The following is a 25255-nucleotide window of genomic DNA, read 5'->3' as shown; positions in this document are numbered from 1 at the left end:
GAGAGAGAGAGAGAGAGAGAGAATGAATATGTGTTAGGCAGCCCCTTTTTGAAAAATCAGTCCCACAAAGAGACTGAGTAAATCCCTTATTCTCTAAAAGGCTCAGTTTCCTCATCTGTTGGCCTCCAAGGTCTCTCACAGCTCTCTATTTATGGTCCTATAATCATCATGCTAATACTTCATATGTGGCTAGAATTTGAATTTTTACATTCATTTTTCTCATTTGGTCCTTCCTTCAGCTTTGTTTAGAAGCTGTGCAGATATTTGCAACCTCGTTCTATAGATAGGGAAATTGGAGCACAGAGAGGTCATATATATAAAATATCAGAGAAAATCAATGGTGAGCCAGGCCTTCTGAATTGAATCCTGTTACCCCACAGCCTCACACATCAATATACATAAATCCTCGAACTACAGTCACAGAGTACCTGGGAGAAGAGATGTCTGAAGAAGGTCTCCAAGATATGGCTTCGACGCTGTCTAGTGACAGTTGCCCTCATCATTTCCTGCTCTCGAAGCTCCGATTCATGGAAACTCAGCCCATTGCTCTTCAGGGTCTCCTGAAGACTGTGAACAAAAGCCTGCCGATCCTCTTCTAGGTTAAATAGCAATAGCTGAAGAGGTAGGAAGGTGAAGAACAGAGGGAGAACAGGCTGAGAGTGGTTGGAATTACTGTTCTAAGCTGGAGCCATACAAACTCTGGCCCCTGACTCAGCCTCCCACCAAAGACTTACAAATTCAATGGTGTCTCAAGTAATATGGGGTTGGCTACCTATGGCAGGTCCTCTCTCCAGGGTTTCTGACTGAGGATTCTGCCTGGATCTCCTTAGATGTCTCAGAAGAGGAACAAGTATCAGAAGATCCTTTGTACTGAATAAAAGCATTGGGAAGACCTTCTAGAGTATGAGACCAGATCTGGTAACTTGACTTAAAATGGAGGTCAATGATAAAGGCTTAATAATGTTACTGTGAATTAATTATAGTCAGGGGAATTTTATTTGAAGTATGCTAATGTTGGTCAAGTCACTTAACATTTCTTTATAGGGCAGAAGATGAGAAGTAGGAATAGTGATAAAAGAAAGAGATGTACCAGGTCATACTCCTTGGGAATCTTGAGCAGAAGTGCCCGGCGGCCCCGGTTGTTGGATTGGATCAAGTTCATCTTCTGGGAGTCCCGGAACTGGATGGTGCGAAGAAGTGAGAGCCGACCATCTAGTACTTGAAGATTCCCAGGCTGGAGGTTTAGGAACACAGGCCGGCAGGGGTCCTTCCTGCCCTGCCACTCAATGGCTGGACAAATGGACAGGGAATGACAGGGTCAGATGGAGGAATCACTAGGGAGTGTGTGGGAAGAATGGGTGACCTCTTAGCTAAAGACTAGCCTAATGGAAGCTAGAGTCAAGGTCAGGGTCAGAGCTTTTAGTTATACTTCCTACTTTTCTCAGGTCCTTAGGAAATGTCCTTCCCCTCTGTACCAAGCTCTACTTTATAACTGGACACAGACTCATTATAATCACAAAGAGGATTGGTATTCTATGATTAAAGGCCACCAAGAAATGATTTGCAAGAGGATTGTAGAATTCCCTATAAGGAACAGCTAGATGGCACAGTGGAAAGAGTCTGGATTCTGAAATTAGGAGGACCCAAGTTCAAATCCAACCTCAGACATTAAACACTAGCTATGTGACCCTGAGCAAGTCACTTAATTTATCTGCCTCACAAAAACAAGAGAATAAAAAAACTTGTTGATAACTTTGAAGGTTAATAATAATAATAATTTATATAGTGCTTACCACATACAGACTTGATAAATATCATCTCATTTGTTATTCAAAACAACTCTGGGAAGTAGATGCTATTATTATCTCCATTTACATTTGAGGAAACAGACAGACAGAAGGACAGTGACCTGCTCAAGGTCAGGTAAGGAGATGGAATTTGAATCCTGGTCCTTCAAGTTCAAATCCAATTCTACTCTATCATACATCTCTTTTCCCAGCCCAGGTAGAGACACTTGATTTGTTGTTTAGTCATTTCTGCCCCTTTTGACCCCATTTGGGGTTTTCTTGGCAAAGATACTAGAGTAGTTTGCCATTTCCTTCTCCAACTCATTTTACAGATGAAGAAACTGAGGCAAACAAGCAAGTGATTTGCTCAGAATCACATATCTAGTTAGTGTCTGAGGCCAGATTTGAATTCAGGAAAATGTCTTCTTGACTCCAGACCTGACCCTCTATCCACTGTGTCACCCAATAAACCCTTCAAAGTTCTACCATTGCAGACTATTGGGAGAAGAGCTTTCAGGGGTGGGAGTTCTGAGAGGGTGGTTTTAATAATATTCTGCAAGATGTTTTATATCAAGATATTTCCTGACTAGCATTGTTCTCTTCGCCCATAAAAGGGCAAACTTCAACACTGGAGGAGGACACAAACTCTTTGAGGACTTTTTTTTTTCTTTTTGTCTTTGAATCACCAGTGCCTTATACAGTACATAGCTGGTATACAGGAGGTGCGTAGTAAATGCTTATCTAATTAAAATAAATACAGGATAATGGGTAAATAGTTTCTAAGAGGGGTTCTGGTTTTCTAGTCCCAGTCTCCTGCTTCCAGATAAGCAGATGTTTGGGAACAAGAGATTGCCATCTCTTCCTCTAAACAGCTCAGGGAGTGGCTGGTGGAAATGGCCTTGCATCTCTATTTTGGAGGAAACTGTTTTCTTTCCTTCTGATCCCATTGAGCGCCTCCACCTCCACACACCCCCCACACCCCCACCAACCCCAGGCCCACCTTCCACACCCTCAACGAATTTCTCAGACATGATGCTGTGTCGCTCCTGGGCCTGAAGCCTCTTGAAATTCCTTCTTCGGAGTCGAGCCACAATCCAGGCACTCAGCAGGCTGACTGGAAGAAGACAAGAAGGAGCTCAGGGGGTGAATGAAGAGTGGCGGAGGGGGAGAACCAATTGAAGGAAGAAAGGGGTTTTTTAGAGGAAAGGAGTGGGTGCAAGACCTGGGAGAGGTTTTTAGGAACAATGATGGAAAGAGAAATCAGAAGACAACCTGCCTTTGCCTCATTCCTCAGCTGCTCCTATTTTCCTTGTCAGAGGGACACCATTAGTATCAGAGACTAAATTTGAATCAGATCTTCCTGATTTCAAGCTTCAATAATAATAACAATAAGCTAAGACTAATTGTAGAGTGCTTATTATGTGCCAGGCATTATATTAAGCACTTTATAATTATTATCCAATTTGATCCTCATAAGAATTCTGTGAGGTATTATCCTTATTTTATAGATGAGATAACAGAGGCACTCAGAGATAAATTATTTGCCCAAGATCACTTATCAAACATGTGTCTGAGGTGAGATTCCAGGTCAGGTCTTCCTGAATCCAGGTCCAAGAACTACTATATGAAGCAGTCTATCTTGGGAAAGTGAGAAGATGATAGCAGAGGGGGAAAGAAGCTGATAGAGTAGAGGAAGAGCAGAAAAAAAGCTGGCTATGGGGTTGAGGGGAGGGGCAGGAGCTATCAGTGTTGTATCTTCAGTGGCTGATTAATAACTGGAATTATTAGCTAGAGCTTAGATGAAGAAATCTCTCAGGTCTAGTAAGAGTTGGAGTGTAGGTGGGTGAGAAGTGAGTTTGAATTTTAATTACTAGTTAAGTGAGAGAGATTTTCATGTGTCAATTAAAGGGTGAAACTGGAAATGAGATTGGTTCTATCCTCTTGCGCTCAAGAGGGCATCACTTATGGCCCTTTGGATACCATAGTGTATCTGGGTATCATGGTGTATTCATAGCCTCTAAACACAGTTGGGGAAGAACAGAATGAATTACAGATTGTTAGAAGTAAAAGGGGGCTGAGCGAGAAGTCATTGATTCCACCATCTTCCTCATTTTATAGATGCTAAACAAGCCTTGGAAGGGTATTCAGGGTCACACTGTGTGTGTGTGTGTGTTTATAGGATTAGAACATAGGCTCCATAATTTCTGGTCTCATCCAGCCTCCTTCAACACTATGTGGTAGAGTTAAAAGAAGAAGAAGAAGAAGAAGAAGAAGAAGAAGAAGAAGAAGAAGAAGAAGAAGAAGAAGAAGAAGAAGAAGAAGAAGAAGAAGAAGAAAGAAGAAGAAGAAGAAGAAGAAGAAAGAAGAAGAAGAAGGAAGAAGAGGACCAAGGCAAAAAAAAAAAAAATCAGGCTTCCCTACTCACTCATCAGATTAACATGGAAAAGTCATTTAGATTCTCTGAACCTCAGTTTTCTCATCTTTAAAATGGAAACTGTGCACCTTGTGTCTGTCTCCCTGGTGTGTCACATGCACACAGTTTAACAGTATACATGGAAATGCTTTATATCCACTACCCCTCCCCACCTCTCACTTTGCTCCTCAGTCTCTAACATGCCCAACCATCTGTTACTGGGAGAACATCCAGTACCTTAGCTACCCTGTGGTTGAAGAACAGGAAAACCTATGGCACCAGGAATGTGTAGCTGGACTTGTCTGGAGGAGCTAAGGGAACATCTGACTTCTATGCCCCACCCTACACCATACTTTGTTTTGAACTCCCTGCCTATGCCAGGAGAGAACCTCTGGACTTAGGTAGTTCTTGGGGAGGGGGAATGTGCAAGGCATGGGAGAGAATATTTCCTTAAGGGAGTTGATGTGTAAGGGGAGGTTCCATGGGCCATGGCTGCAGAGGGAAAAATCAGACCAATCCAGAATGGTCCATACCTACTTCCCATGGTCCTTAGGAAGTAAATTCCAATAGATCTGGAGATAGGAGAATAATTGGAAGGAGGGGTTGTTATTCTGAGATGGGCACCCTTCCTCAGAGGCTCTCAAAAACTCTGTTACCTTTTTCCACTAATGTTTCCATTTTCTGTCTCCTTCCTCTTCTCAGGAAGAAGGGGACTGTCTATTGTGTATTCCCCACCAGTTGGAACTGTCTTTTGTCCACAGTAACCCTTCCAGAGTCCCCATCCAGACCCATGCTTCCCAGATCAGGGCCTCCTTACGCAATGGGAAGCAGCAGAGTGCCCCAATTGTGATACCAAATCCAAAGCCACTGCCTTTGAAATAGTCGATCATCACCAGGGGTACACAACTGGGCAGGTCTTCAGTGGTGATCTGCCGAGGTTGTGGGCAGGGGTCTCCTGGCAGAACAAAAAGATAAGTGTCAGGACCCAGCAGAAGAGTTAACCACAGTCAAGATTATAGGATTACAGATTTAGAGAAGGAAGGAGACTAAAAGACCATTTATTCTCACTTTCTTCCCTTTATAGATGAGAAAAGGGAGACTTGGGAGTGATTTGCCCCAAGATCACACTGATTTTAGAACAGATCTTTGCTGGAGCTGACTTTAGCTGGCTCCAAAGAGCCAACTGTCAAATTTCTAGGGTGAGCATTGATATCTTCAAAATCAGTAAATGCTACAAATCAGAGATTTTCTGGTTGTTTGGTCAATTGTCTAAACTTACAAAAATGATGGACAAATTGTTAATAAGGTGAATTAAATTTTAAAATGTGTTGCGAGTACCGTTCCCCTTCCCCTTCTGGAGAGCTGGTTGTTAAACATTTACCATATGTTTATATGACATATAGCATGTCAGATGCCGTCATATAGATCATCTGATTCCAAATTCTGTGCTCTTCCCCCTGTGCCATACAGTGGGACTTCTTCCCTAGGATTCCAGAAGTGAAAGAACCTTGTTCCTTAATCTTTCTTTATAGAAACTGCCCAGTCAATAGAGTTTGGGAGAGACCTAAAAGCACCATGCAGTAAGGATGAGAACCTATAAGCTATCCCTGTGAGAACCTAAGAAGAACAGATTTGGGGAATCAGGAATATGAAGCAAGCAGGGTCCTGGGCAGAGAGGGGGGCAGAAGAAAACTCTTTTTTTTTTTTTTTTTATCAGAAAGGATAGACTGCAGACTCCAATTTAGTTGAGGACCAAACTGATCCAGATGTTTCCACAAGCTCCTATGTGCACATCTTCACCAGCTGTAGTCATGCCATCGGGTTTCCTTCCCGGCTTTTGACACTTCTAAGAATTCTCCTCCCACCCCCAACCTCTCCAGGGCATCTAAATGGAATACCAGTCCTAGAGTCAGGAGGACCTGAGTTCAAATTCGGCTTTGGACACTTAATGCTTACTGGCTGTGTGAGTCATTGAACCCTAATTACCTCACCAAAATATATAATCGCCCCATTTTGGTTTCTAGCTTACTCATATCTCTCTGAATGTAATCGTCTCCTCTAAGGGAGCAATCCTCCCCGACTAGTTCTTCCCTCCCTGACTAGTTCTTCCTTCCCTTGGGTGGCCTAGGGAGCATCCTAGGATTGTTGCTCTAAAACTAAAAGCCTCTTTGAAGCCAACTTGTCCAACTTCTTTCTTTGGTACAGGAGGAAACACAGACTCAATAACTTGGGAAAAAAAGTCACATGCAATAAATGCAAGAGGCAGGATTAGAACTCAGATCTTCTGGAGGCTGACTGTATCTTAGAACCAGCACTGCTAAGAACAGAACCAATGTTTCTCCTATTTCTATCTTTCAGTTCCAAGTTTTTACTGAATTAAATCTACTGAGATTGGGAGATGGGAGATTGGTAAGGGGGACAGAATCTCATCCCAGCTCAATCCCTTGGCCATTCTTCACCACCCACTCACCCTGCCCCCATAGTCACCTACCCTCTTTCCAGATAAAGACATTTGGCTGCAGGGCGTCCAGACCCACATTGGTGACATCAACCAGGACGTCACGGAAGGAGATTCTTCGTATCGTGGCCACCTCTTCCTTGGAGAATAAACTGGGAGATGGGCAGAGAGAGAAATGCTGAATTAGGATTGAAGGAGAGGAAGGAAGACTGACTATGGCTTCACAACTCTTGAAATGAGGGGCAGCTAGGTGGTGCAGTGGATAGAGCACCAGTCAGGAGGACCTGAGCTTAAATCTGGTCTCAGACACTTCATACTTCCTAACCATGTGACCCTGGGCAAGTCATTTAACTCCAATTGCTTCAGCAAAAACAAACAAAAATTCAAGAACACAAGTGGGTAGGCAATTAGATAGGAGACTGGAAAAAGTAGGAAAAAGGAAAGAAAATCTGGTGACCAAGGTTTAAGGAGAGTTCCAAGGGGAAGAACATCTAGGACTCAAAGTAGGAATGAGGGTCTGGTGTGAAATGGGGGTCTGAGGGCTGTCAAAGGGAAAAGGAAGCCACACTGAGGAGCAAGGTTGGGGAATGGAGTTCCAGGCCTAGCCTTACCCATTCCTTGTGTTTTCAAACCAGTATCGGTCTCCATCCCGAAGCCGAATAAACTGATCAAGGATGATGGCTGTGAAGAGGGGCCCAGGATCTCCTTGGCTCTCCAGGAGCCCTCCAGGAAGCAGTTCCAACCGGGACAAGTCGTGGTGGTACATGGATGCTGTTGCCTCCAGGACCTGGGGCCACATTGAAAACAAAAATGAATGGGACATCAGGATATTGGCCCCAAGTGGAAATAGGTCACCAAAGTCTTCCCACATGCAACCATTCTCCCAGGGTCCCAGGCCAAGGAAGAGGAAGTCCACTGTATTTAGAGAAATAGGATCTTGTGTTGCCCAGGGCTGAACATTTTAGCTGCCTGAGCATCTTACTCTGTAAAATCAGATGGAACTGCCTAAAGATGTCCCTTCTCCTAGAGTCTCTCCACTGCATTGGGTCCCTCAAGCCCTGCCTTTCCACCCCCTTTTTTCCTCCCCAGCCTCCACTTCATCCTCACAATGCCATTCTTCTGTGAAAGTTCAGGGTTGATATCTTGCCACCGGGAGACTGGGGTCAATCCCATGGCTACTCTAGCCTGGTTGTAAGAAGGCAGCCCCAGGTCCCGTCCTCGTTGTAGCCAGCTTGCTGAGTAATCGGTTCGAGAGAATTTCAGTGGCCCCGGCCAGAAATCTGGAAATGAGAAAGTTCCCCAGATCAAACCCCACACTATGTTCTAGCCCCAATCCATGCCCCAGATTCTAAACACCCAATACTCATTTCCCAGCTTGAAGACCTGTTAATTAGCTCCAATTGAGCTAGCTCCATTCTTAGACCCATTTCTACCTCTGTGGTCTCCATGCCTGGCTCACAATCCCCTACCAGCCTGGACTGTTGAATCAGCCATGGGATCATTCATCAACTTGGTTTTGTTGAAAGAATTGGGAAAAATTGGGAAAAGGGACTTGACTCAGTAGTACCTTCCTAAGGTGGGGTTATCATACGTAGGCAAATTGGATTTGAGAGTCTTAAGGGAGTGGGTGGGACCAATGACAGAAGAAGGGTAATGTCTTGACTTGCAAGTGAATTGGAGTTAAATAAGGCAGAACTATGAGATCATCAGCCTCATTCTCTTCACCAGAGTCATCAGAGCCCAGTGGCAAGACATAGGTCAAGACATACGCCTGACCATAACCTAACTTTTATGGAAATGTTTTGTATAACTTCACATGTACCTTCTCAATGGGAGTTGGGGTGGAGAGGAAGGGAAAGAATCTGGAACTCAAAGTTTTAAAAACAAATGCAAAAAAGTTGTTTTACGTACACTTGGAGAAAATAAAAATATTAAAATAAAATTTTTTAAAAAGACAACTGGTGATGGAAAGAGGAATAAAGATACAATACTAAGAGAAACCAACTCACCTCTCAGATCCTCCACTACCACATGATCCTCTCTCTCAGCAATCTGGGAGGCCATGCCCAAAAGTAGCGCATCCACTCCTCGGGCACTATGCAGGTTTGGGTTCTGGGGGAGTGGGGAGGGCAAAGATGAGGAGTAGATGATGAGGCAATATACCATCCTGCTATTTGCCCTTGCTGGGTTCTTTGGAGAAAGAAGGCCCTCTTCCACTCCAGGCTTCTGGACACCTCTGCCCTCAGAAATTTCTTTGGAGCACCTATTCTAAAATGGCAAGCTAGCCCTTCTTTGGGAGTTCTTTCCAAAGCCAGGATTTGCAACATTTAGCCAAAAGCCAGGGATGTTGAGCTTTGGGTAGAGATATCAAAATAATGGAATGTGTGCATGCTGAATATGCTCTAAACGTTGTATTTGGGGGCTGGACAGTACACTGCAAGAGCCAGAAGACAAGGTTCTAATTCCAGATCTGCCTCTAACTATATGGTTTTAAGTGCTTTAACCTCTTCTAACCTCAGTTTTCTCATTTAAAAACAGGGTTTCTACACTTGCTAAACAAATCTCACTAGGTCATTGATATAAGGAACATATGGGATGTTCACATATGTGAAAATTATATCTTTTGGATGAATGGATAGATAGCAGGGCAAAAGGCCACTCTGGGCTACCTAGAGAATGAGTAATGGGTTTAATCTGGAGTCAGAAGATCTGGGTTCAAATTCTATCTCTGATACTTGAGGGATGCCTCAGTTTCCTCAGTTGTAAAATGAAGGGACTGGTCTCTTCTAGCACTAAATCTAAGTCTATGATCCGTCTCTTCCTTGGCTACCATTGGAGAGCAGAAAAGTAAACTGAGGCGCAGACTGGCACAGGGAATAAGAAAGACGGGGAAAATATTGAATTTAAAAATTCTGACTTCAGAATCTCACTAAGTTGTGGGCAGCTAGGAAGTGCAGTGGATAGAGCACCAGTCCTGGAGTCAGGAAGATGTGAGATCAAATTTAGCCTCCGACACTTACTTGCCAGGTGGTTCTGGGCAAGTTACTTTATCCCAATTGCCTCAAGAAAAAAAAAATTTCACTAAATTGAGAGAAGAAAGGCAGTTTGAGACAGCAGACCGAGAGCTGGCTTTGGAGTCCAGAATTGGGTTTCTGTCCCATCTTTGCTATGTATTGGCTGCGTAACTCTAGATTTACTCCTTTGTGTCTGAGGCAATTTTCTAAGACACTAAGTTGCAGAGAAGATGCTACCATGTTTTGGTAGAGAGGCTCAGTGGGGACTTACTACAGGTCTAGCCTATAAAAAAAAGTTGTGAGTGGTCAAGAATAAGAACCGTAATCTGAAACTGGCTCTACAAGAATCCAGTGATGTCACTGGTCCTCTTAGATTATGAAGGGTCAATAGCAAGAGCATCAAGGAGCATTGGGAATTTGGGAAAAGCTCCTCCCACCCACCTGGATTTCTCAGTGGTTTGGGGTTATTCTAGACTGCTTTCCTTTTTTCATGACATATTAGCCACTCATTCTCAAGTCTCTTCATGTTCTAATAGCTTCCCCCAATGCTGCCACCCCCACTTTCCCTCAATACACATTTATCTGCCCAGCCATAATATTCCTTTACCTCTCGATTCCAATAACTGTTGCAGACCCTGAGAGCCGGGAAGACTCCTGACTTCCCATTGGTGATCTTCTGGAAATGGCAGCTGGAATTTCTAAAGTATGGGTGGTAAGAGAAATGCTTTTACCACAAGGTCCTTCAGCTGATGGTCCCCAATTTTTGCCTCTATGGAGCAGAGGCATAACATCTCTCCCAAGGAGCTTCCCACGACTGCACCCTTAAACTACAATCTGTAATCATAGTCACTTGGAAGATGCTGGTACCAGGAGCTGAGAATTGGGAACCAGAGCCTCAAAGAAGATGTTTCTCTCTGTATTCATCTTCCTCTCTCTTTTCTCCTTGTTCTGCCCTTTCTGCACCTTTCTTTTTTTGCCTTTGTATTCCCAGCATTTAGCATACAGTAGGCATTTAATAAATGTTGTTGACTGACCAACTGACTACCCTGCTTCATCACAAGCCTCTCCCATCCCAGCCTTTCACCTCACCTCATGTAGACACCAGGGGGAACCATAGTGGAGAATAGTTGTTTGGAGGCTGCCAGGAACTCTGGGGAGATGCTGGGATCCAGGAATGACCGATATCCTGGATGGGGAAGGGGAAGCAATATGTCACCCTGTTCATGATTTCCCACACCCCCAAACATTGTCCATTCCCCAACCCGATTTAGCTTTACTATGGATTAAACCACTCCTTATGGTTTTACTGGATGTTAACCTCCCCCTGCTTCATCTCACCTGCATATGGTGGAGTCCTTTTCTGTACGAAACTGGGCAACCACTCATACAAAACGATGTTCTGAAAAAAAGAAAAAAACATGAAGGATTTATGGGGACTGAAGAGAAGAGTGAAATTGGTTTTCATTTTTTGCCTCTGCATTTCCAATTCTTAGAACAATGTTTTGCATATAGTAAATGCTTGTTAAATTGCTTAGTAAATTTAAATTGCTAAGTAAATTGCTTAGTAAGTGCCTGTTAAATTGCATCAAGTACTTTGTTTTCAAGTACTTTGTTTCTTTAAAATAAATTTTTTTTTGATGAACGAAATTAGATTTTTTTTCCTCCTTTCAATTTGCCCAGTTGGGGAAAAAAAAAAAAACAATCCACCACATCAAATCCTTATAACAACTATTCATAGGCAAACAAAACAATTTTCTCCAAAGGCCAAAATAAAAAGTCTTAATATGCATCTTGAGCCTGTTACATCTCTGGCCGGAGGTGGGTAGAATGGAGAAATGAGAATTAGAGAGGAGGAGACAGACATATAAAAAAAGGGGACAAAGAAAGGAGTGGGACATTATTGAGGGGGAACCTTTGAGGAATGTAGAATAAGAGAGAACCTAAGAATGGGCATTCTTATCTGTTCTCTTTGTTTATAACCTGTTCACTTTGGGGTAAAACTCTAATATGGCCCCCAAGTGCTTAACCCTGTTGCCTCAGTTTCCTCACCTGTAAAATGAGCTAGAGAAGGAAATGGCAAACCACTCTAGCCTCTTTGCCAAGAAAAACCCAAACAGGGTCATGATTGACCTGCAACAACAAGCTGCCTACCGTTCACAAACAACCCTGGGAGATAGCTGCTATTAATATTCTCATTTGACTTGCTCAGGGTCACAACTGGCATCTAAGGTCACATTTGAATTCATGTTCTTCTGACTCCAGGTGCAGTAATCTGTAATCTGTCTACAACATCACCTAGCACTTTCTGGGAGGTCAGGAAAGTCTTCCCATAGAAGAGAGCTCCTAAGCTAAACCTTGAAAGAAGCTGAAAATTCTAAAAGGCAGAGATGAGAAACACGTGCCTTACCACATGGAGACAGCTTTTGTAAAGGCAAAGAGGTGGCAGATGGAGTACTAAGTTTGGGAAAGTGCATTTGGCTGGCACGGAAGGGAGTAAGTGTGAAATCTGTCTGGAAAGTGGGGTAGAGCCAGATTGTTTAAGGCTTTAAATGACAAACGGAGGGATTTGTATCTTATCTTAGAGATGCTGAGGGAGCCAGTGATGATTCTTGAGCAGGGAAGTGACACGGTCACATCCATCCTTAAGGAAGATTCTTTTGGCAGTTGGTAGAGAATGAATTGGCAGAGGGAAAGACACAAAGGGAAATACTAGAAACAGGGAGATCAATGATGAGACTACTGCAAAAAAAAAATCTAAGCAAGAGGTATGGTAAGAGTATGGACAAGCTCACTGGCCACATGAATGGAGAGAAGGGGGCAGATATAAGGAATCATGCTGTACAGCTAGAATGGACAAGATTTGGCAACTGTCTATGAGGAGATGGGAAGATGGGAGTCAGGATGAATATGAATTGTGGACTATGAGTGCCTAGAAGGATGGTGATACTCTCAGTAGACACTGGGAAGTACAGAGTAAGGCAGGGTTTAGTGGGGATGATAAGGAATATTTTCATCCAGAGTAAGGGTTCAAAGAGAGGTTCCCCTGGTCAAGACTCTATTGGTAGGACTTGACCTAGGATGGGATTGGATGTGTCCCTATTTTATTATTTTTGGGAGGAGACAATTGGGGTTAGATGACTTGTCCAGGGTCACACAGCTAGCAAATGTTTGAGTATGAATTTAAACCCAGCCTCCTTGAACTCCTCCTGATTCCAGGGCTGGGGCTCTGGATTCGGGCACTGCACTACCTAGCTGCCCTGTGTGGCTACTCTAAAAGTATTCTAATACCTTGTGAGACAGAAGCAGGTTTCTGGGTCCCAGAATCGTAAAATCGCATGGGAGCCTAGTGCTGATCTCATCTCCCTCCCCTCCCCCATCACTTTATAGGTGGAGAAATTAGAGAAGAAAGTAATCTGAAGTTTATATGGCTGGTTAGAAGAGTGTCAGGACTCTACTCCTAGCATATCAGGTTTCAGGATTCCCAAACCAGTGTTCTTTCTACTACACCCACCACAGTTTCTTGGAAGGGTGTGGCCCCCCTGGGCTGACCTGGTAGGTGGCAATGACCCTTTTGCGGGCATGCTGGAACAGCTCCTCATCTCCCCAGGTCGGGTGCTTCTGGGCCAGCCTCTGAGCCCACAGATTGTGGTATCGGAACCAAAGGAGACCCAGGGCTTGTAGAAATGGATTTTGGTTCCCCCTCTGGGCCCCAAAGGCTGCAACCAACAGGAGGGGAGGAAGGGGATTTTGTTAACTGAAATGCTGATCCCTGACTCCCATTTGACACCCCCCCCAACCTTCACTAGTCCCAAGATTCAAATGGACCCATGGTCACTCACTAATGGACCCATGGTTACCCTCTTCTTAAACCTTTTTCTGTCTATTCCTCCCCCTCCAGATACCTGGAGACCTCACCGTATAGCCCTTGGGGGCCACGCTGCCCTGTGGAAGGGTCTGGTGCTGTCCACATAAGGAAGGCTCCCTGAGAATGCCTGGGGAAAGCTGGGTCTGGCCCCGATGCCAGCTCCCCACCAGAGAAGCTTCTCAATGCATCGCTCCAGGAATGAGAGGAGCCATAAATGGCGCTACCATCTAGCCAGCCAGTTGCCTCATTTATCTACGGATAGAGTGATAGATGAAAAGGTAATTGTATTCTCTGGTAATAACCAATGAGTCAAGTACCCTTCTAGGGACCCCACAGCCAGTCTCTGAGCCTGGGGAATTACCGCACATTTCTACTCACCCGCTCCACTGATAATACCCTCCCCATCATTAATGCAGTAGCCCCATGGGCTTCAGAGACTGACTGGACCTCCAGTGGGAAAAAAGAGGGTGTTGGTGATACTACTCCCAACCCCCTGCTCCTAATTAGTTCCAAGTTGACCCCTCTCCTATTGCCTTACCTGATCCCGGGGTTTGCTAGGACTCTGTCCAGTGTCTGGGTCCCACTGGCTTCTCTGGAACGGGAGCACCACATCCCCCTTTTCACTGGGGTCAAACACTGGGTCCCCAGCTGGGATGTTAATATTCAAAAACTCAATAGGACAACCTGTCCGCTCCACACTCACCAGGTCTGAGAGCACATGGTACCCTGGGAAACAGAGAAGGATGTGAGGAACACCCAGGTAAGGTGTAAGGAGGGAGCACAAAGGCTTCCTGGTTGACATCCTATGCACTTTAAGTGTTACAGAGATCCATGTTGTCATAGTGGATAAAGCCCTGTGTTTGCAGTCAGAAATCCACCCCAAATGTTTACTGGTGGCACTGGGCAAGCAATTTAGCCTGAGTCTCAATTTATTGTTTTGTATCTTATCTCACAAGGTTGCTTGGAGAATCAAATGAGATGGTATATTTGAAGTGTTTTACTAACTTTAAAGTGCTCTGCAGATGTGAGCTTTAGTCTATCAAACTTTTTCTTGGAAATTGAAAACTCACTCCTCCAAGCCGGTTGGTCTCTAGACCAGGCCCTCAGCTCCTATGCCCTGCAGTCCAGTCTCTGCGCCAAGCCCTTATGTCCATGCTGTTGTCATTCCAAGTTTGATCTTTTCCTTGGCAACCAGGGAGGTGCCCAGTGAGTGTGCCCAGACAGGTGGGTTGGCAACATGGGTTCCAACATGTCAGCTGGGAACCTGCCCAGGAAGGACCTGCCCAACCTCAGTAATGCAGATGGGGGAAGAGAAAAAGGTACCCTCCCTCATGGGGCATGTGAGCAAAAGACTGGCATTGCTTGGCTGGGCCCAAGAAGGGCATCAGGGCAGGCTCTTTGTCTTCCCGCAAGCCAGGGCTCAGAATCTGTATCTTGGTTGCCTCTTTTTAAAAATTTAGGCTGTTGATTTATATCCCTCATATTTAACACCATATCTTTTTTTATTAAAGCTTTTTATTTTCAAAACATGTGCATGGATAATTTTTCAACATTGACCCTTGCAAAAATCCTGTGTTCCAAATTTTCCTCTCCTTCTCCTCACCCCTTCCCCTAGATGGCAAGTAATCCAATATATGTTAAACATGTTTAACATCATATCTTGCATATAATAAGGGCAGCTAGTTATCCCAATGCACAGAGTGCCAGGCCTGGAGTCAAGAAGACTCATATTACTGAGTTCAAATCCAGCTTCAGACACTTATTAGCTGTATGACCCTGGGCAAATAACTTAACCCTGCTTGCCTCAGTTGTAAAATTTGTAAATTGTAAAATGAGCTGGAAAAGGACATGGTAAACCACTCCAGTATCTTTGCCAAGAAAAACCCAAATGGGGTCATGAAGAGTCAGCCATGACTGAACAACAACTTACATGTAGTAGGTGCTTGATAAATGTTGAACTTAATTAAATTAAATGTTAGGTCATAAAATCATAGATTTTGTTATCTAGTCACAGGATCATAGATTTACAGACAAAGGAAACTGAGGCTGAGAAAGAGAACCATATATTCAGAGTTCTGTCTACTGGGACCACCTGGCCACTTCTCAACTCTGACCCCTTTATTTTTACAGATGAGGGAACAGAGGCTCTGAGATGTACAGTCACTCAGTCTAATAAGTGTTTATTATGTCCCTCTTTTCTCTTGGAAACATTACCCAAGATTCCTTAGATGGCCACAATTCTTGACCTGGCCCCAAAGAGCCACAGAGGTACATCCTGACCTTTAATTTCTGGATGAAAATCTTTCCCTTCCCAGCCAAATCACAAAGGAGGGTCACCCACATAAATCCACAATTCCCAGTCAAAGTGGAGATTTGATGACCTGACACCTTTTCCACCCTTCCCCAACCCAGCCATCTCAGGCTGAACTATGGATTCATCCATGTCCCATTTTCTCTCTTTCAACACAGAAACCTCCTGAGATGGCCAGTCTCCTCCTTCTGTTCTCCTTCCCCAGCAGCAGGCTTCTTCAACCTTACCCCTGCTCCTTTTTATCCCTCATCCCTCACTTGTCCCCGACTCTCACCAAAAAAGACTCCCAGCACTGTCCGGTTACGCAAGGAGGGCTGCCCTGCTGGACCCCGCATGGCAGCATTGCTGAGATTACGGGGATTGGGCAAGTGCGGCTCCTCCAAGGGCCGAAACACACCGTCTGCATAAGTGGCAGGAACCAGGCGCCGTAGTCGGGAACCTGGAAGGATAAAGAGAAAGGACCGACGCTGTCCTTTGCCCAGAATTTTTCTTAGGGTTTCCTCTACATAAGTAGTGATAGAATCCTAAGATCAGACCTGAAAGTTGCCTTAGAGGGCATCAAATCTAACTCTCTCATTTTACAGATGAGGAGACTGAGTCAGAAATTTGAATCCCAGTCTTTCTGACTCTACTATCCCAAGCTGCCTCTGTCCCCCTGTCTCTGTTCCTTCCTCCCTATTTCCCTCTCTAATCATCATGTCCCCTTTCTTATCCCCTCCCAATTCTTCCTACTTACTTCATCCTTCTCTTCAAGCTCCATAAATCCCTCTACTTCCTTCTTTTTAAAAATGTTTTTATTTATTTAATTTTAAATTTATGTAATAACTCTGCTTCATTCTGATCACCCTGGCCCTGAGAAATCTATCTCACACTTTCCACCTACCCTTGCTGCCCCATCTGTGTTCTGCAAGATTGTTGTACCAGCCATCAAATCGTTGTACTTCCCAAGAAATGGAGCTCCGGGTACCTGCAAAATGGTGGACATGTAATAGGGGAAATCTATTCAGGAAAGGTTAGCAATGACAAGTAAGAGTTGGGCACTATAATTTGAGCAGGGGGTCCCAAGCAAAGAGGCAGATGGAGAGTTGTTGTTTGTGGAAACTAGATGGAAGAGAGATCTATATGGGGATTCTTAACCTTTTCTGTGTCTTGGACTCCTTTGTCAGGCATGGATGCCTTCTGAGAAGAACAACTTCATATAATGTTCTAAGATACACAGATTTCCAAATATTATCTCATATTATCCTCACAACAATCTTTAGATGAATGTGCTATCATTATCTCCATTTTACAAATGAGAAAACCAAGGCACATTGTATTATAATTCTTATTTTACAAATGAGAAAAATGAGGCACCCAGGGACTTGCTTAAGGTCACGGAGCTAATAATTTTCTAGGGCTAAATTTGTTCCCAAGGTCTTCCTTGAAGTCTAGCGTTTTATCCAATGCCCCCATCAAGTTACTTCTACAAAGTCATTAAAAGCATAAAATAAATACATTGGGTTACAAAGAAGACTAATTATATTGAAACATAGTAATCGAAATTTTTTTAAGTTCAAAGATCCCAGGTTAAGAACACCAAGCCCATAAAGATATCCAAATTAACCACTGTTTGGAGCCTGCTGGCTACCTGGAGCAAGTCCTGGCAAGGAATTGCTAAAAGTCAGATAGAGAGGAATTATTAACCATTAAAGGAAAACTGGGTTACTGAGAAGCCTGCCTAGGGCAGTGGAGATGAAAGGATAAGAGAGGGTAGGGAAGGACTAGATGAGAGGAGCACAGAGATAGAGGAGATGATGAGAAGTGTTTAAACACTGAGGGGCAGAGAAGGGGCCTTGAGATATAACCATCACATAACAGTGTGGGTTGTAATAGCACAAGAATTGTCTCATGCCCCACAAAAAAGCCATATTAGAAAGCCAGTGTCGTGTATAATCAGTCTTCTTCTGTTCTAATACATATATATAAGTGCTCATTTATTTCATGTTTCAATTCAAAATAAAAATAAAAGATTACAAAAAAGGTAAGATCAGAGGGAAGAGTCCAACTCCACCCTACAGGTGAGAGAGAAAAATGTCACCTCATTATAGCCTCAACCTCCTCATAGGGGTGTCATTGGGTGGGGTAAGGATTGGCTCTTACAGATCTGGCCCAGGGCAGGGGTGGGGGGTCAAGAAGACCATGACATTTGAAGCCTTTTCTTACCCTGACTCTTCTCCTAGTTCCTAGGGTCTGAACTGGTCATGTTGATGACTTCACCCCCAAATCCTCAATGAGCACCTCACTTCCCCTGAGTACCTTGCCCCCTGGGAATCTTCTGTCTCTCTGATCCCATAATGCTCTTCTCTAAAACCTTGTAGTTGGGACAAGGTAAGAGTCAAGAGAAATAGTTTCTTGTCCAGTGGGAGTTGAGGTAAGGGTCTAAGACAAAACAATGGGAGGGGTTCTACTAAATAGAAGGCATCATTGGCCCTCTGCCAGACTCCTCACCCCAAATCATGAGACTACAAAAGCAGAATTCATTTACCTATCTGGAAACAAGAGAGAGGAATGAGTCTCTATTAGCAGGTATTTCCTCTTTGACTCTTGGCAGCAATCCCCCTAGTTCTCTACTCCCCATTCTCCCAGCTGTCTCTTCTACACACCCACTAAGTATGTAGCACACTGGGGCAATTTGGGAGATGATTCACCCACTGGAATTAGAAAAAATTTAGCAGAGGATTTAGGGACTAGGAGATAAAGATGAGGGTGCTGGCAAATCAAAGCCAGAGAAAGAGAGAAAGGAGAAAAAAACATGGGAAAGTGAAAAATCAAGGTAAACAAGAGAAGAAATGATGACAATATAAAAAGGAAAGACACAGGGAAGCTAATGATAGAATCACAATCCTGGAGAGCCCAGGAGTCTGTCTATCAACAAGCATTTTTATTTATTAAAGGTTTACTATGAGGCAGATGTAGTAGTAAAATCTGGGAATACAGAGAAAAGTTAAAAACAATCCCTGTCCTCAAGGAACTTGCATTCTAACAGAGCAGACTGCTAGTGAGTAACCAGACAGTTTTATAAGTGGAAAGAATTATACTTATACAAAGTTACTTCAGAGGGGAAAAGGCAAAGTAGCTGCTGGAGGAATTAGGAAAGGCCACCTGCATAGTGTGTGATTTAAGCTGAGTCTTGAAAAATGCTAGGGAAGCCAAGAGGCACTGTAAAGGACCAAAAAATTCCAGGCATGAGAATAGCCAGTGAAAAGGCTGGAGAGATTCAGAGGGTCACATGCAAGGAACAGTAAATAGGCCAGCATATCTGGATCATAGAATAGATGGAAAGGGGTAAAGTATAAGAAATATAAGTGTAAGGGGATAAAGTATAAGGTAGAAAGAAGCCAGACCATGAAAGGCTTTATATTTAATTTATATTTGTATATATTTATGTTTAATATTAGCATTTATTACTCATAATATATTTATTTCAACATATCTATTATTAAATATTATCAATGTTTAACGATAATTGATGTCATCAATGTTTATCATTAACATAATTACAGTTATTATAATAGGGTACAGCTTCTAGGGGAAATATAGATGTAATCCTGAGGTCCCCTGACCTTAGAGTGCTATTGCTCTAACAATCTGTCTGTCAATGATTCTGAAGTTTTCTGGCCATAATATAAGCTTAGAAACTTTGCAGGCTGCTGAATAGCAATCTGTTGACCCTTGATAGTAGGTTTCTGAAACAAATAGTGAGGTACATACCAGACCACTCCTCAGTTCTACCTCTGGGTCATAAAATTAGCATACCAGTGACATGAAGAACCAGATCTCTCTGTCTTTTCCTATAAATTTGTCTTATTGCTCCTGGTTCTTTGCCAAATGTTTTTGGAATTTAGCCTGCTTCAATTGGCATTATGGTTACAATAAACTTTGCCCCTTGATGTGGAGATGGATTCAAATTCTTTTGAGACACCTTGTGACATTGCTCTGCAACCCCAAACTCTTGAAGTCTCCTTTTGAACTTCAACAATTATATTTTAATTATAAATATATTTAATTATTAATATTATTTCTATATTTGACATAATTAAGTTATATTAAGTGCCCATATAGAGAGGATTTATACTTGATCCTATAAGTAATAGGATTGAATCACTAGAGTTATTAAATAGTTGGGGGAGCACAGGCAGACCTATAACTTGGGGAAATCACCTTGGCAACTGAATGAAGGCTGAAGTGGAGCAGAAAAAGATTTGAAATAGGGAGATCAATTAGAGGGTTTTTGTAATAATCCAAATGAAAGGTGATAAGGGCCTGAACAAACTTATTATAAAGCCTGAAGGGGTTTATGAGGAGAGAGAAGGGAATATATTGGTAAAAGGCTGTTAAAGGTAGAAATAAGGAGATTTGGGAGTAGATTGAATATGTAGATTAAGTGAGAGTAAAGGGATGAGGATGACACTGAGATTGCAAGCCTAGATGATAGGGAAGGTAGGGTGGTAGTGTCAGGGAAAGTGGGACAGGTGACCTTACTTAGACCTCCCTCACTTAAATCTAGTGCCTTCAAATGTCATGGTGTCACCTCCCTGAAGCCATGGTCCTTTTTGAGAGCAAAGGACAAACAACAGTGATAGGAAAATTCAGAGAGAAAAGAGTTCTGGGGAACAGATAATGAGTTCTATTTACTGAGTTTGAGATACCTGTAGGACATCCAATGCAAAATGTCCAAAAAGCAATTGGTGCTACAAGACAGGATCTCAGGAGAGAAACTAATGCTAGATAGCCAGATTTGGGAATCATCTGCACAGAGAAGATCAATGAGCACATGGGAGTTGAAAAGACCAGCAAGTAAGACAGTGTGGGAGAAAAAGAAAAGTGGACCCTGGTAGAGACTTAAGGGGCACACACAGTTAAGGTCTTGGCGTGGATGAAGATCTAGTAAAGAAAACTAAAAAGAAGGGCTCAATCAAATGAGTGAAGTCAGGAGAGAGTAGTGAGCACCTAGGTAGGAGATATACAGGTATACAGGAAGTATACCTGTCAAGAGACCTAAAAGGATGACAACTGAGAACAGCCATTGCATTTGGCAATGGCATTAGTAACTTTGGAGGGGGCAATTTAAATTGGATGATGAGGGTAGATGCTAGACTTCAGAGAGTTTGGGAGGGAAAAAAGAAGAAAATAAGAAGCACCTAGTATAGAAGGCCTTCTCAAGAACATTAGCTGAAAAGGGAAGGAGAGAAATAAGATGATAACCTGAAGTGATAGTGAAATCAAATGAGATCTTTTTAAAGAATGAAGAGATTTACATTTTTGCCCACCTGCATTTTTTATTTCCTTCACAGACTAATTGTACAATATTTCACAGTCCGATTCTTTTTGTACAGCAAAATAACCGTTTGGTCATGTATACTTATTGTGTATCTATTTTATATTTTAATATATTTAATATCTACTGGTCATCCTGCCATCTGGGGAAGGGGTGGGAGAAAGGAGGGGAAAAATTGGAACAAGAGGTTTGGCAATTGTCAAAGCTATAAAGTTACCCATATATATAACCTGTAAATAAAAGGCTATTAAAATTTTTTAAAAAATAAAGAATGAGGAGATTTGGACAGGTTTTTAGTTAGCAAAGAAAAAACTAATAGAGGGAGAGATTGAAGATAAGCAATTGTAGCAATTTATGTTCCCTGTCCCTCATTCTGTTTGTAGAGTTGGGAATTACCCAGTTATTATTCTTAATATAATAACACCACAAAGACAAGTATTCAACCTTCCTTCAGATGTTTGTTTCCAGGCTAAAGAAATTCAGTTCCTCTAATTTTATCTCAAGTTTTTGACCTGTTTTATAATATATATCTGCTTCCCCTCTATTCCATATTTCAGTAAGCAGGCAAGACTAGTTAAAAGTTTAACCAGATTAGAGTATAAATGATGATGTCCCAGTAAGTTAAACTTTTATCAATAATTTTTAAACACCGATTTGCCTTTGGTTTTGAGGTCCCTCTGAGCCCCAGGGCCTACTTGTGTCTGGTCATTCTTGAGTCATCTCAAGTCAGAATCAAATTCTAGAAGCAGAGAAAAGATGAAAGGAAGAAGAGTACAAAGTCTTTAGGATGGAGGAGGAATAGAATAGAAGGGATGAAGGAGACAAGATAGTACAATTGAAGCATTCTCAGGTTGGATAAAAGGGATAAGAACTTGGGACCTGAGAGTACTTTCAACTCAGAGGTCTTGGATAATGTCCCTACTAGCATTTGTATTAATTTATAGAGGCAAGAGTCATTCCTCTAATGGTTATATAGTCAAAGGATATGAATAGGCAGTTATCAAAAACAGAAATACAAGCTATCACAACCATATAAAATGTTTCCAATAAAAAATGAGAAAAGCACATTTAAAAAGCTCCATGATTTCACCTTAGAGACTGCAGATTGGCAAAGATGATTAAATGGGGGCTGTAGGAAGATGGCCACATTAATGTATTGTTGGTGGAACTGAAATGGTCCAACTATTCTGGAAAATAATTTGATGTATACAAAAATATTTATAACAGTGCTTTAGGCAGTATCAGAAAACAAAAACAAAAACTTGGAAACAAAGTGTATGTCTATTGATTTGAAAATGGCTGCACAAACCTTAGTATATGAATTTAATGGAATATTTTTGGGGCCATAAGTAATAAGAAATGTGAGAAATTGAGAAGACTTTTATAAATTGATATATAATAAGGCGAACAAAATAAAAGAATAATTTGTGATGCCCACAGAAAAGTAAAGCAAAAGAAAATTGAAAGACTTCAAATTTCTGATCAATTCAGTGATCAATGGTAGCTTCCAAAGATTTGAACGTCAAATATTTCTCCCTGCCTTGGTAAAGAGATGATGGACAACAGGTGTGAAAGAAGATATCCATTTTCAAACATGATTAATATGTTAGTTTGACTGTATTCATTTGTCAAAAGTGAGAGTTGGGCTGGGGGAGGAGCAGGTCATTGGAAAGTGACAGTGATGTTAAAAAATGATAAGGACAAAAGTAAAACATTAAAAAAAACTTCTTAAAAGATGGTCAGTTCTCTATTTCTCTCCAATTTAGTATGCTACTCACCTTCATGGCCCCATGAGCCAACTAGTAGGGTCCATGTCAATGCTAGCTTCCAGCTCATAATTCAGATTACAGCAGGGCTGAGGTCCTGGAAGACCCCACGTTGGGGCACCTTTGAATGACAAAGGAACAGAGAAGATGGGAGGACATAAGCAATTCCAGGATTTTCCAAACATGAATAACTCCAAAGAAGTTGGGAATAAAGTTAACACAGTCAGCATGAAACAAGTAACAAAAAGTGTCTCATTTTCAGTTACAAATCCTACATCGGACCAGGTCTGTTCCCTTCAAAGTAAGGTCTGAGGGAGTTAGTGAGTCAGTCGATAAACTTTTATTATTTATAGTCGATTTAAAGTCGATTAACTTTTATTAAGTGTACTATTCTAATGCTGAGGATATAAAGAAAGATAAAAGATAATCTGTGTATCTGGGGAGCTCACAATCTAATGGGAGTGACAGTATGCAGAGAACTATGTCCAAATAAACTATATGTAGGATAAATGAAAAACAACTAACAGAGGAAAGGCACTAGAACTGATAGAAAGCAAGACTGGAAATCAAGAAACGAGTTCTAATCCTAGATTTTGCCATTAATTAGTCAGTTGTGTGAATTTTTAATAAAGATAGTTTTCTATCTGTCTCAATATAATCATCTATCAAATGCAGATACTAATAATGCCTATCCTATCAACTTCACAAGGGTGCTGTGAGGATCAAATAATAATGAGTGTGAAATCATTTTGAAAAGTTAAATAGTATCATAAAAATTAAGGGATGAGTTCCATAATAATAATAAATAGAATTTCCACGTGGAGGTCCCCTAGACATTTAGAACTCAATTTGTCCAAAGCAAAGACTCATTATATTTACTCCTGTAAACCAATCCCTTCTCCAAGCTTCCTTATTTCTATCAAGACAATTCCATCTGCTCAGCCACTGGGGGTTAACAAATTCAGTTACCTTTCCCTCTTTCCTTCATCTTCCAAATTTAATAAATCTAATATCAATCTATAGATATCCATAATTAATCAATTGCCAAGTCTCATCTATTTTACCTCCACAGAGAACATCCTTCATAATAGTACCCTTCTTTCTATTCATAATGGCTCTATCCTATTTAAATTCCTCATCACCTTTCCCTGGACTATTGCAATAATTGCCTTATTGGTCTTCTCCTTGCCAGTTTCTCTGCTGTCCAATCCACCTTCCACAGAGTTGTCAAATCAACAATATAAAGACACAGGACTGGCAATCATATATCCCTACTAGATAACCTTCCATATGTCCCATTATTAATAATTAATAAACCCAATATTATGAGTTCATTTTTATTATCCTAATTGTTTCTAGGATAATCCTCAGTCTGGCACTAAAGCTCCAAAATCCAGGAAAACCGTGGCCCATGAAGAATTATCTGTTGAACAATAGATAAAGGCATGCTGACTTCCCAAAATATTGTTTCTTCAAAACCTCTGACCCCTATACAAAATAAAACCCTTCCCATCTGCTCAGTCAAGCTTCTTAGTTCCTCAAGATGCTACGATGGGCGGGATCTTCATTAAAGTTAAGATAGGAGATAATCACCTGCCCTAGAGTCTCTACAGGTTCATAGGAGAAAGTTTGGAATTTGTCTAAGATAACCAGGCAAAGCCTAGGGATCTCAGAGCAATGGTAATACTCTCTGATTGACCTCAGGATGTTCTGATAGAAGTGATCCGGGTTTAAGGAAGCCCTAATTCTAAGCCTCAGGGACCCTTTTGGGGCCTAGAAGGGCTATCCTATCCCTACCTACCAAGGACAAAGCTACCAAAGTCCAAGCTCAACATTTTCAATCCCCCAAAATCATTAGGGATGGAAAGAAGAAAGAATCTCATTGAGAGGATCTTATGTGATGTGGGGAAAGGGATTGTGGAATTGAAGGTGAAGGAAAGGAAGCCCGTATACGCGTCCCCTTTTTAATCCTGGGCGACCTAGGAGAAGATCGAAATTCTTAAGCTTAGAAGAAAGGCGCTCCTGAGTCTGAAGTGGGAAGCCTCCCATTTTCCTCCAGAAACGTAGCTGAACGGGTGTTACTTAATCGATAGCCAGTCTCTCGGAGTTCCCTCCGCGAAGTCAATAGCTGTTCATTGTAATACAGCACCCCGGGACAGATCCCTCCCCTCATCTGACCTGCGAGCCACTCTCTTCCCCTGCCTCCGGAACGCAGCGTGGCTCCGGCCGCCGACAAGTTCCAGCCTCCGTCAGGTTCCAGCCTCGACTCCTGGCTCGGATTTGGAACCGGGGTGGGGCGGAGTTGGGGGGAATATGAGTGG

The 25255-nt window shown here is 42.3% G+C and overlaps 1 protein-coding gene across 1 annotated transcript in view; it reads right to left on the bottom strand.

The window, feature by feature from the left end:
* Positions 1-25230, bottom strand: part of DUOX1 (dual oxidase 1) — a 60354-nt gene extending 35124 nt beyond the window's left edge. Inside the window, exons 1-18 of the mRNA XM_012546556.3 lie at positions 25113-25230; positions 22947-23055; positions 16732-16815; positions 16123-16287; positions 14076-14263; positions 13588-13789; positions 13222-13388; positions 11011-11071; positions 10762-10858; positions 10280-10370; positions 8668-8770; positions 7766-7938; positions 7270-7445; positions 6692-6810; positions 5018-5155; positions 2788-2901; positions 1091-1290; positions 429-614 (exon numbers count right to left, since the gene is read on the bottom strand). Coding sequence (XP_012402010.1) covers positions 429-614; positions 1091-1290; positions 2788-2901; positions 5018-5155; positions 6692-6810; positions 7270-7445; positions 7766-7938; positions 8668-8770; positions 10280-10370; positions 10762-10858; positions 11011-11071; positions 13222-13388; positions 13588-13789; positions 14076-14263; positions 16123-16287; positions 16732-16815; positions 22947-23004 — 2322 coding nt within the window. The 5' untranslated portion in view covers positions 23005-23055; positions 25113-25230. The remainder of the gene's footprint in view (positions 1-428; positions 615-1090; positions 1291-2787; positions 2902-5017; positions 5156-6691; positions 6811-7269; positions 7446-7765; positions 7939-8667; positions 8771-10279; positions 10371-10761; positions 10859-11010; positions 11072-13221; positions 13389-13587; positions 13790-14075; positions 14264-16122; positions 16288-16731; positions 16816-22946; positions 23056-25112) is intronic.
* Positions 25231-25255: the final 25 nt, after the last annotated feature.

Source organism: Sarcophilus harrisii, chromosome 2, assembly GCF_902635505.1.
Source record: "Sarcophilus harrisii chromosome 2, mSarHar1.11, whole genome shotgun sequence".
NCBI classification, from domain to species: Eukaryota; Metazoa; Chordata; class Mammalia; order Dasyuromorphia; family Dasyuridae; genus Sarcophilus; species Sarcophilus harrisii.
This window is presented reverse-complemented; position numbering and strand designations above follow the sequence as displayed.